Source organism: Chrysoperla carnea, chromosome 5 (genome assembly GCF_905475395.1).
Source record: "Chrysoperla carnea chromosome 5, inChrCarn1.1, whole genome shotgun sequence".
NCBI lineage: Eukaryota > Metazoa > Arthropoda > Insecta > Neuroptera > Chrysopidae > Chrysoperla > Chrysoperla carnea.
This window is the reverse complement of record NC_058341.1, coordinates 51,926,331-51,939,623: the sequence shown is the minus strand read 5'-3', so window position 1 is coordinate 51,939,623 and position 13,293 is coordinate 51,926,331. Positions and strand designations below refer to the sequence as shown.

The window sequence follows — 13,293 nt, the reverse complement described above, 5'->3', positions numbered from 1 at the left end:
TTCTTACTTGAAGGACAGTTCCATCCCTCGCACTTTTATTAGTATATAATTTAATTATGCTTACCATAAAGAATAAAAACCTAAAAGTGAGTTTCTAAATATAGCTAATTATTTGGGACCCTTATAATTTGAAGTTACTTATTTGAGACTTAATTATTGAAAAAGTAGATTGCTTGAACTTATGTATACTGAGTGATTTTAAGGGGGGCACTCCCTGCGGGGGATGGATTGAAAAAATCAATTTTTTTTGCGTAAATTGATTTCTTAACATGTGTAGAATATGTTGGTAAAATTCTTAGTCGTTATCAAGATACAGAAGTTAGAAGAAACAAATGTTGGCAAGCTCAGATAAGTACTTGAAACTTTAAACGTATTTGGACTTGTAAAATGCCGTTTTTATTCAGATAAGCCAATCGGCTGAAATCGTGGATAAAGTAAGCGTTTTTTTTTTCGAGACGGGTGTCTTCGGAGTCGTACAATTTCCGTTTCAGAGAAGATTTTTTTTTGAAAATTTTTAACATAATCCTTAAATAATAATAAATAAATGATACATGCATAAATTTTAGGGCCTTATTCCTTGAAAAAGATCTTAAAATATGAAAAGATTTTTAGGATGATCATCTAGAGGCCAATTAGTTAAGCGCGGATCCAGCCCTCAAAAAAGATGATGGGCATGGCACAGCACCCGATAATCGGCCAAATGCTAATCGGAGTATGAACTCGCTCATGATCGGTATAGTACATTCCTACTTAGGAGATGTTTTCAAAATATATGACGTCCTGACCAAGATTTTGTCCAGGGTATTTGTAAATTAATAAACCTGTAAAATGTTAGTTTGTTCGCTCAAAAAATTTACAAAAGTAAACTACTGAATCAATTTTGATGAAATTTTTAAAATTTCAAATTAAATTAAACGCCAGTATACATTATATAATTTTATTTAGGTTCTTTACTTAAAATTCAAGCTTTCATTTTTTTCGTGAAAGCGTAGATAATATCATCGATTTCCAGATGTTTAGGAAAGCAAGCCCGAATAATCTTGCCTATCCCATTGAGACACGCAACCAAGATTTTACCCTGTGAAGCGTAGAAAACGATCTCTCTGCGGTAACTACGCTGGCCCACTATATGTTACACGTAAAGTTAGCAAAAGTAAAGAATGTCTTAGAGATCATGTTCATTGTCCCCCGAGCCGAAGCTGAGGGTGACACACATGACAACTGAGACATTCTTTACTTGCTTCCGTGGTGTGTATGTTATTTTTCAGCTTGACGGAAGCGGATAGCAGTAATTTCGTTTATCACAGTGGGACGAATGGCGGCGCTTTCCCCCGGAGGGGAGAAAAATTTATTTTTCAAGGGAATCGAAATATCTAGAAATTGTTTCTCATGTAACTCTGTAAGCATGACAAAAAATTATCTTGAAAAATGTCTCTGAACCTCAGAGCTTCTGAAAAATTGGACTCTTGGACTCTATCAATTTCTTGCTTCCAATTTCCTTGGTTATCAATTGTTTTTTTTTTTTTTTGAACAGTTTGGATCCAAAAACAGATGAAACTTTCGAAAAATCGAACAATGTTTCTTTTGGAATCAAATTTTCAATGATTCAGCTAAAACTTCATAAAATTAAAACAAATATGACTGTTGGACCGTATTAGAGTATGAAATTCTTACGACCTTGGGATAAATATGCATTTATTCCCTTGAAAAATATGCAAAATAGAATTATTAGCATCTGAATCATAGAAATAACACTTAATTGTAAATTATTTTTAATTATTCTATTAATCGATATTTTATTTTTAAAATTATCGATGAACAATTATTATTATTTCATTTCGTATAGCGAAAGCTTCTCCCAATTTTCTACAAACTTGATTATTCAATTTCGGTATTGTCTTCTTTGTATGCATAAGAAATCGAAAGCGACGCCATAGAGAATAAACAAGTCTTCCCCTGCTATGCAATAGAAGGATAGAATATTGTCCTTTAGCTAGCAAAAAATATTTTATTCCTCTTCAAATTTAAACTTCGTGGTTTTCTATGTCAGTACTTATTGACGTAAAAATAGTTTTGCACAATCAGGCTCGTGTGCAGAAATTATCCAAGAGAAGGGGTTCAAAGTTTTGATCACCATGTTAGGTCATTAAGTCAATAAAAACAAGAAATTCTTTTTTCTAGAAATAGAATATTTAATTAGGTCAAAATGTTATATTTAGTTACTATCTTCCAATAAGTTCCAATTCTGTGAGCTACAGAAAAAAATTTTCCCAACCTCTGTGTTCATTGACCTATATACACCGTGCATTGTTAAAAAGGAGCGTTCATTCGTCACTGTTGTCACAGGCAAAACTGCCAGAACGCGAAAAAAGAAAAAGTCTAGCAAGAGTTTTCATCAAAATTTTTCAAAAAATTTTTTGGTCGAGTAAGAGACAAGAAAAGAGAAACTATTGCGATGATTCAAAAATCGATCTATAATCTTTAACTGAATCAGTCTGTATATTCGAGCGATGAAACTGTTATGACGCGAACCTTGGCTTCCGCAATTCTAAGTCGTATTTATCGTTCATGGTTTTGAAAATTTCCCTGAAATGTTCTCCAGCGTCCTTTTCTTTCAATCAAATTATGTTTCGCAACATCAGTCAGTTCGGTAGTTTTTCCTAGATCCAGGTTTTCTGTTTGAACTCGGCTCAAAGACGTAGTCAAAGAATGTACCGCACTGAAAATATGCATGAATATCTGATTCGTCAGTATAAATGCGTCTCATAAATGGGTGCATTTACAGGACTATATTGTTAATTCAAAATTTATGTTGACAGATTCTCAATGATAGACATTTTTACCCTCAAATCCTCTGCCTTACGCACGGGAATGTGCACAATACATGAAGTTTTTCGCAGACAGCATCAGGTTTAAATTAGTCTGGAACAAAGTTATAATGAAAATTGACAGATAATTTTGTTTATAGCATTTTTATATTTTTTATAAAATAAATAAGTTTAGGTAATTTTAACCCAAAAATGATAAATGATGAAAATTAGATTGATTTGAGCGCATTCACTATCTTTGTTCAAGAAATGGGCTTATTTACCAGTTCATTAAATTTGAGATTTGTGAAGTGAGTCTTTCGAGAAACGTAATTCCCATTCAGCTAACCTTCGGCATGCCCTTACTCTTTTACCCGTAAACTGTTATTTTCATTGTTTTCATTCCAAAGGTTATATTATTAAATTATTAAAAAAAAAAAAAACAATAGAATAAATAAACTAATATAAATAATTTAAATAATTTAAATCAATATTTCACTCCATTTTAAACGTGCATTAAATCACATTATTTTAATTTTAAATCTATTGTTATTGTTGATAAATAATATTAAAAAAAGAGTATTGTTATAAACTTATGGGATAATAAGATAGAATATGATGTTTATTTATTTAAATAATTTAGATCCATTTACGTTCATAGTATTATTAGCACCTTTTGTGGATGAACATAGACGTCAAAGAATCTTAATATATATATTTCTTGTGTGCGTGTGTACGTGACTGAACTCCTCCTAGACGGCTGGACCGATTTTGATGAAATTTTTTGTGTGAGTTCAAGGGGATTCGAGGATGGTTTAGATTTACAATTTGGTCCAGTACAACTGTTTTTGAGGGCTCCGTACCAAAAAAATGAAATTTCATTAAATGGTGGGAGCGCATATAAATCATATCACATTATGTATACTATGTGTACTATGTATTTTTAATAGTATTCAGGTATTGTCAATAGGCATTTATTAGAGCCATATGCGAGCGCAGCGAGCTCTACTATCAAAGGTCAGGCCAAAGGTCGAAGGTCAGGCCACTCCAATAAATAGGAGTTAAATTGGGGTTTAGCGGGATGGGTTTAGCGGACAGGCTAAACGTAGTATAGGTATTCATGAATTGGAGTTACGTTTTTACGGGACAACGTCCGTCGGGGCCGCTAGTTATATTATATTATTATTTGTCATTCTAATAGTACTTACGTCAAGGTATCATCTATACCGTGTGACCTATTCTTAGAGAAGCAGAGATTCTTGTCTCATTTGCATATAAAAACACTGAATGTTATCTATTTAGTAATCAGTTTAACTTAAGAACTCACAGTTTCATTGTGTTATCTAATTCTAAAATATTATTCAATAATTAATTTAGAAAAAATCATTTTATAATCAAAAATTAAACAAAGGTGAGAATAATTAGTTTATTATCAAAATTTGAAAAAAAAAAATTAAAAATTATTTTTGCATAATAATTATTTTATGTCTTAGAGGTACAAAGTTTGTTTTCTCTTATAGAGATTGAAAAAGATTGAGTTATACAATAAAGTTATCGAACCGTTGCTTATTTAAGATATTATTAGTTATTAATAAATAACAATATTAATTGGATTTATATTAGGTTTTTGGTAGTACATACTATATTATAATAAATAATTAAAATAATTAAAATAATTTTATTATTAGTGTATGATTACAAGTTTTTTTATTTGATTTCAAAATTTTTCGAACTTGCTTCCATTCCCAAGAGATTCAATCTAATTCAAAAATAAATAATAATAATAATAAAATTTTTTTTTTGCAATGATTTAATGTTTTAATTTACTGTAATTGTTGAGCCACCGTTTATTTAAATTAAATGGCTTTGATTGAATAAGTTACGAAACAATTATTATTATTGATTTTCTACTTAGATAAAAACTCAAAATTTGTTTAAATTTCAATTTCATTTTTATTCTTGAGAGCAAATGACTTTAATTCTCCTCATAGGAGTGCTATATTTAAAAATCTAAGAATAATAAATTTGACTATAATTTATTTTCTTTTATTTTTCAGATGTCGACCAAATCAGTACTTCTTTTTGTCTGCCTATTTATTTCAATCATTTTAATAACATTTGTTAATACATCCCCAATCCCAGACATGGTTGAAGAAGAATCTGGAAATCATGTAATGGATAATACCGATTTAGAAACAGCAAATAATGGAATTGTGTTTCGTCCAGTATTTGCATATCGTCAACAGCAATTAAAACGTTTATCAAATATTGGTGATACGTGATTGATGATAAAATGAGTATTTCTTTGGGAAATTTGATTTATACTTTCAATTGCTTTCGATTTGACAAGAATTTATGCATGAAAATGTATGGAAAAGAATAAAATTGGATTAATCTGTGAAAATTTTTTAATAGAAAGAATGATATTGTTGTACCTAGATTTTAATATTTTTTATATTTGAATAAATTTTTTTTAATGAAATTTTTGAAGTTTTTTATTTATTTATAGCAGTAGAAACTGAACTCAAAATTTACAGAACTGAAGGTATACCTATGAACAAGTATTTCGATTTGTCACAAAACTCATCTGGAATAAATTAATTTTAACGTTTTTAAAACATAGACAATAAACGTTTCCTGTTAAAAATCTTACAATAAAAATGTCGATTAGTTAAAATTATTGTTGGCTCTGATAACAATGCGAAACTAGGATATCTTTTATATCTATTGAAATTGATCGTTAAAGGAATTATTTATTAAAAAAAAATTAATATCAGATTTGAATTTGTTTAAAGGGTAGGTTTAGAATTCAACTGGCAAAATAAAAAAATACATGGAAATTTACTCTCACCCTGCTGCTCATACTAAAAGTAATTAGAAATAAGTAATTTCGGTTGGGGCCAATATCCAGAAATTGGGTTAATGTTCACGGACGAAGGGACAGACGTACAACCGGAAATAGACTAATAAAATGTGATTTTATGAACACCCATACCCAAGTATTAATAGTTTTGATTCATTACAATTCATCTTTTACCTGCTTTACGAGTGCATCTCTTACGTGCTTTACGATGCTGACACAAACTTATGGAATTTTTAACTTCCCAGTAGAGAAAGTTTTTATAATGGGTCCGATTTCGAAATCGAATTTTTCAACTTGTCTTTACGTTTCATGGTCAGGACAAAACATTAACACCAATTTGGGGAGGAAGTATATATGTGTGTGTGTGTACGTACGTTCATAGTCATTTTTTTCCTGATGAATATCGCACGATCAAAAAATGATACCGACTTCGTTGAGGTGTTGATCGAAGCGTATTAACGGCAATATGATCCGTAAAAGAATTTCATAATATTCGGTAGAGTTGTTTCGAGTCGGTCGAGTTTTTATTTATTTTTATTTTTATAACTATTTTTTATGCTGGGAAGTTATTTGTGTGGACCTCAAGAGTCGCACTAGACCCTACCCGCGGCTTGTTATATACAGGGTGTTCTGTTATTGATAGCAGAAAATTATACCAGTAAATTAAGCTTATCAAGACAAATGGAAAAGCTCTTTAACAAATTTCGATTTGAGGCCTGATTCGGGAGATGTAGCTATGGGAAAAATAGAAAGATTTATAAAAAAACAGACCTATCAAATTCATTAAATTAGTAGGTATCACTTTAGAATATAGAGAGGACTATTATAAAACAATAATTGATTGGAAATTGATTGAATTGGGTAGCGAATACTAAAAAAATATTTTGTTGTCTTTATTTATAAAGAGTAATACATATTATTCAAATTATTCCACCAATGCAGAGACACTTTGATGTGGGAGGAATCAAATTATACATACGAGGGTGATTAAATTGTATAACACATAATGTCTTAGGATAACACAATCAAGGCTGCTGTATCAAAGTTGTTATGTTTTGCTATGACATAATGTGTTATGTATTACACAATTTAATCCTCCCCGCTCTGTATGTATAACTTAATTTTCTTTTTATGGGTTTATAAAAGCAATGCTTTCTTGAGATACTTACAGTTTTATAATTTTTTTTGAATTTTTCCCAATTCCACCGATTCTACACTGGATCTAGATATTTGTTTCATTTATTTATTGGTTGTTGAACCGAATTAAATTTGTAAGTTTTAATGTGTTTTAGAGTGTGAATGAAAATTTTAGAACTTACTCCTGAAAATTTTAGGATAAAAAGGACGACCTTTTTGCGATTCTCTCTTATTAATATTTGTAGGTATTGCTAATTTAATACTCATTTTTAATAAATGAAAATTTTTGGGAAATTATGAAAAACTTTATTCCGATAATGAATGATTTTATTGTGTTTTGAAGGTGAGTAACATTTTTATAACTTACACCTGAAAATGGAAAAGTTGCTTGGTATATTAGCGACCTAAGGAAGCTACCAACGCTTAATTTAGATTTTCAAATTTTTGGGTGATTTGACAGAGAATATGAGGGCTCGCAATAATAATAAAATGCCTGAATAATTAAAAAAATAATTTTATTTACAAAACATATATCATATTAATTAATTATTTTTAAATCTGTTTTCTTGTTGCTTTTTGTATGCAAATAATGGACGAAATACAATTCCATCACTAGCCGGCTCTAAATCGCTTTGTTGTTTATCGTGAGGTCCATTCGATTCAGCTGCTATACCCTCATGCATTGGAGAGTTTTCATTTGTAACTTCACGTCGAATACGCAATTCTTGATTGCTATCTTGATTGAAGAGACTTGCTTGGTGTGTAAACGTTAAGCCGAATATTACAATTAACATAAAAATAATTGACGTTTTGAATAAAATTGATGCCATCTGAAACGAAAAAATGTAACAACATATTACTCTGAAAATTTTTTAATATTTCTCTGATGCAACAAGTGAAATTTGACTGAAATTTTGAAATTTTCTCTGACTAAAGAGATTTTTTTTCTGCATTAAATCACAGGAGTTATTTTTTATTTAAATAGGTTTAGTATTACGTACTGAATGTAAATGCACAAAATCCCTGAAATCCCTGAGGAAGAAAGTTCCTCCATTTTAAGGATAGCCGTTTTGGGCTATATCTTCGTAACCGTGCTATATCTTCGTAACCGTGCACTTAAGACCAAAAATGAAATAACCTTTATTGTAGATAATTGATTTTCTTATCTTTTTTGTAAATTTTTTTCTAATATTTGTTTAAACAATAAATTGATAATAAATTAACTTTTAAATCTACAAATTTCCTAAAACTTTTGTTTTAAACTTTCCTAAATGAACATTTTTAAAGATATACCGAACACGTAGTGTTGCAACCACCGGGTGCAAGATTAATAAAAAATTAATAATTGTGACATAATAAGCAATAAATAATTTGCATTCATTACTGCAAAATCAGCGACAAATGCCTATACACAAATGATTTGACTAATCTAATATAATAAACCACATTAAAATTGCTCCATCCGATACACATATAGATAGAATTCGAGTAGTATTATTCGATTTGACTAATTAATTAAACTCTTTTAAATCAGTTAAAAACTTAAATATTTTTGAACATCGAAAAATTTTCCGTTTGGGATCGATGTTGCTTGAATATTTTTTACTTACTAAGGAGTAAACAAGGCTTTTCAAGGGGAGAAACTCTTATCGCATATTGAAGAAAATTTTAAATTCGAACGTTTAGTAAAAATTTAAGCTTTAACAAAAGTTCTTACCTTAATTTTTTTGATTCTATTCACTTTTTTTCACGTCAAACTTCAGATATTAATTTTTTAAAGGTTTTTAAATTTACTTTGATATAAAAAATGATTATCATCCCCTTTATATACCCAAAATATTTGCACTATCTATGACGTACAATCCTTCAAAAAAATAAACGAAGGTGTTAATCTCATTAAGCGAAAAAATTTGATGATTATGATTATTTACCTTTGCATAGAATTGATTAACTGAAATTTCTTCATATTTACATGTGATATTAATTTATATCTAATAAATTGAATCAGAATTTATTTACTCCAAAATTTGCATAATCAAGCGTGAAAAAACTTTTAAATTTCAACGAAGAATTAATCATTTTTCAATTTTAACTAAAATTAGTAATTTGTTGATTTTCTTATTTTTCTTAAATTATTTATATCTATCTCTATCTCTATTTCTGTATATTATAAATGCGAAAGTAAGCATGTTTGTTTGTTACGCTTTCACGTTTAAATGAAACAGCAATATTACAATACAATTCTGATATAACAGCAATATAGCTGATATATCAGAAAAACACATGAACTATAATTTATAAAGATATATTTAAAAAAAATAAAAATTTTTTATTTAATTTGAAATTTGACATTACCATAAAATATAGATTTCTGTAAAAGTAGTCATTTGACATTACCATAAATTACAGATTTCTGTAAAAATAGTCAATATAAAGTATTTCACGGCCATCTTCTCTGAGATACTCAATGAATAATTACTATTATATTACCTGTGTAAAACAATCCTTACCATTGTTTCGAGTGTTATACGAAGGGGATAAGCGAGAGCAATCTTTATCTATCTTTACTTTTAAACCCAGCGAAGCGGGTGGGTATCACTCTAGCATTATATATTCAGTCAGAATAAAGCATTATTATTTTTCGAGAACATTATTTCTGCGAACAAAACTCAGGAATTTTTAACAAAGTTTAGATGTGAAATATTTAATAAAGATAAGACTTGATAGAAACCATGAAAATTGGCTCTAATAAATAAGTACTTTGAATTTGAGGTATGTTGCATTTTTTACTTCCAAAAAACTGAAATATTTGAACATTATTGACATAGATTTTGGTAAATTGTTTTTTACTTTGTTTTTCTGCGATTTGCGTTGGTCATAATACTTTTCAAAATCTTCTCCTTTCCATCATATCTATCAAAAAGTCTTTTTTTTTATTACCAGATTATTTTTAACTTGATTTCTGTTTGTTTGCTCGGTACAAATCTTACTATTTTGGATAGATGAAATTGGACATTAGATGAAAAATGTAATATTATAAATTTATTTAATTATTTTCAACTTTTAAATTTATAATGCGTGTGGTCCTAAATTTTACCATGGTGGTTAGCTGCCCAAGCCATTAAAATTTAACCATCATGGTAAAATTTAAGAAACAGTTTTTGATAAGGATTTTTTACTGTCTCATAATCAATTTAAAATATAAATTAGAATGTTGTTATAAATAAAAAAGGTTTGAAAAAAAACATAAAATTAATTATTTAAATCTAATTTATTTACAATTGTTTAATAAAATATAAATATTGATAATAAATACAAAATTAAAAATTATTAAAATTTAGAATAAATTATAGTAAAATACATCAAAAATGTTTTTCTAAATGTTTCCAAAAGTTGTGTAAAAAAAGAGAGCCTTATTATATTAAAAAAAGATTCAGATTGTCATATTTTCCTTAACGATTTCATATTTCTATTGATTCAAATGTATAATTCTTTATTTGGATCGTGGCAGTCCTTTTTTGTTGGTTTATAAGGTTTGTAGTAAGGTGGCTTATATGTTGGATAATAATTGTAAGTTGGGACCTGTAAAAAGAAATTTTATATTTAGTAATAATTTCTTAACTGATATACTATATGCAATTAATCAGTATTGAACTGTTCTAAGTGTTGCCTATATTGAATTTAACATTCGTTATTGCATATATATTGAACATATAACGAATATGTTACACAAGTTGCCTATATATAAAAATTATATAAAATTGTATTCTTACAGATTCATAATATCGTCTATCTGCTTGATTGCGACGTTCAGCTGCAATTCGCCGCCGTGCAGCTTGTTGTTGTCTGTATACAAATAATGGACGAAAAACCAAGCCAGATTCATGATGGTCTAAATCACTGCCATCATGGGCTTTTTTTGATTTCCTATCAGATTTTGGAGTCGTTATTTCGGGGTTGACTGTCGTTGTAACGACTTTTTCAGTTGATGGAATAATTTTTGAGGTTGTCGTCGTTGATAATGGCAGTACTGGTAAAGGTTCATTATCGTCAAGGAGTTCAGTTGGTGTGGTTGCATGTCTTCGGCATCGTTGTCGATGTTGTCTAGCACGTCTTCTTGCCTCTTGTTGTTGCCGATAAACAAATAATGGCCGAAATACAACATTATTTGCCGCTGTTTCCATCGTTTCTTTTTCTGGAGTTTTTTCATTATTTGTTTCAATTATTTTTTCATTTACAGAATTAGCATCCCTTCGGCTCCGTTGCCGATGTTCTCGAGCACGTCTTCTTGCCGCTTGTTGCTGACGATAAACAAACAACGGACGAAATACAACATTATTTCCTGCTGTTTCCATCATATCCTTTTCTGATTTTTTATCATTGTTTGAAGCAGTTAATGTTTCATTTATTGGATTAGCAAAAATGACTTGTGAAATGCAAATTAATGCAAAGAAAAACTAAAAAAAATTAATAATACTTAAGTATAGGTAATTATTCAAAAATTGTAAAATTAATTTTTTTTCGATCAAATAATGTAAAATTCACAGTCAATTTTTGTTAAATATAATTTTCGCTTAAGGAAGAAAGTCACTGAAAGACTTTTACTTTAAGGATAAACCTAAAAATATCCCATACAGGAGCAACGAGATGAGTTAAAAAAATTTTAATTCACACTAAAATACGCGGTTAATTATTACGTTTGTTTGCACGTTGACTCCTTATATCTCAAAAATTCAAATGTTTAGAACTTTCTGACTGTTAAAATCTTTGATCAAGGATTAGGATCGATTATTACAGAAAGTTTGAAAGAAAGCCATTTTCTGGACATTGTAAAGTCGCTTGCTAAAGAGACCAAATAATGAAAATAATTACTTACTGTTAAGTTCTGCATTGTTCCAAAAAATTTTCGTTTTTTTTGTATGGATACGGAAGAAGTTCACATGAATGATGATTGATTACAACTGAATTAATTATCCTAATTTAAACGAAATATATATAGCAAAAATAAAGGATTTACTACATAATAGTCATCTGTTAACTGTAAAAATTCATTTTACACTTTTGTTTTCCAGAAATGAATCATATTTATGTCAATAGTTAATTAAAATGGGCATTCGTTCATTGACCATTAATATTTAAATGACTTGTAAGAAGTCTTTTTATGATACACAGAAAAAAACATAACAGTTTTTTTTTCTTGGTTGTTGCAATAACGTTACCTCTATGTAGATACAATAAATCAGCCCTTTAAAGGAACATTTGAATATTAATTTGTGTATTTAGTATAAAGGTAGTTCAACAAAAATTCTTTCAAGGAAAAGAAGGTCATTAAATTCTTGAATTTAATAGAAGATGTATGTCTACAATGTAAGCCTTTGGTTAAAGTTCCAGAAAACATTTTCAGTTTTAACATTACCTCACGTGACAGATTACTTTCGATTATGAAAGACTTGAACCAAGCACTTGAAACCTCCTAGGCCGAGCTATAAGCGAAAAAAAGACAGCTTGATGCGCAGTACAAAGAACGCAACGAGATAGGCGCCTTTTTCTTGCTACTCTCTCTACTCGAGTTTCACGTCCTTAAATATATATGTTCTTGACTTAAACATTGGCGCTGGTAGGATTACCATTATGGAGGTGCATTCGAGAATTTAGAGCACTGCACGATAGGAAGTCTAAGACTAAACAGCCTGTACATGTTCAGTGATCATAGAGGAGGGCACTGAATTCATTGATCTTGAAAACTTTGTTTAAGAAGGTGGTGAACAATTTACGAATCTTAATTTTTTATGCAAACAATAACTTTAACAATAGAAATTTTATCTTTTTCAGTTTATCTCAGAGGCATATTAAGGCTAAAAAGTAGTTAGTGTTGGCATGAAGGAAAAAATGTTTATAGATAACACATCGAAAATTCATTTTTCATTTTTTTAGGCCCATAATGCTACTTGGTTTTTTGCGGAGCCTATGCCACCTTTTTTTGTGGATCATATGGCATTCAGTTTTATACTTTCATTTAACACTTGGTAACCACGAAAATTTGTCTAAAGTATGTTCAAAAGCGATATAATTTCTAGCCTTGCCAGAGACAGAAACGACAAGATGACGTAAGTACACGGTCCCTTTACCCATGAATCTGTATATAGAAGTCTTGCGAGATTTTATTCGAAGTTGCTAGTAAAAAACACATTTTTATTTATTTAAAATTCATAGAAAGATATTTATTCATTAATTAGAACATATTAAATATCGATTCTTATCCATAATAATAACAATAATGTGTAATATTACATATAAACTGAATAATGGAATCTATTTTTAAGAATTTACGTTATGGATTATTGAAAACGTAACGGCTTTTCTGATTAACAACAGAATAATTGCATATATTTCAATTACAGTGGCGGATTGTTGAATATTAATTCAACGCTGAAAGCCGTACGTCTCAATGAGAGGCATTACCTAAATATAGATAAACACTATCGC

General features: G+C 29.3%; 1 protein-coding gene across 1 annotated transcript; it reads right to left on the bottom strand.

Annotated features, from left to right (window-relative positions):
- Positions 1-10,189: 10,189 nt before the first annotated feature.
- LOC123301844 lies at positions 10,190-11,764 on the bottom strand. Its single transcript, XM_044884766.1, has 3 exons — positions 11,684-11,764; positions 10,581-11,264; positions 10,190-10,389 (listed from the first exon to the last, which is right to left on the bottom strand). The coding sequence occupies exons 1-3, from the start codon at positions 11,696-11,698 to the stop codon at positions 10,285-10,287; spliced, it is 804 nt and encodes a 267-aa protein (XP_044740701.1). The 5' UTR covers positions 11,699-11,764; the 3' UTR covers positions 10,190-10,284.
- Positions 11,765-13,293: the final 1,529 nt, after the last annotated feature.

Excerpts from the sequence above, each read along its gene's own strand:
- LOC123301844 (XM_044884766.1), bottom strand. Across the intron at positions 10,390-10,580 it reads ATAGACGATATTATGAATCT|GTCCCAACTTACAATTATTA; the intron begins GTAAGAATACAA and ends TTCTTTTTACAG.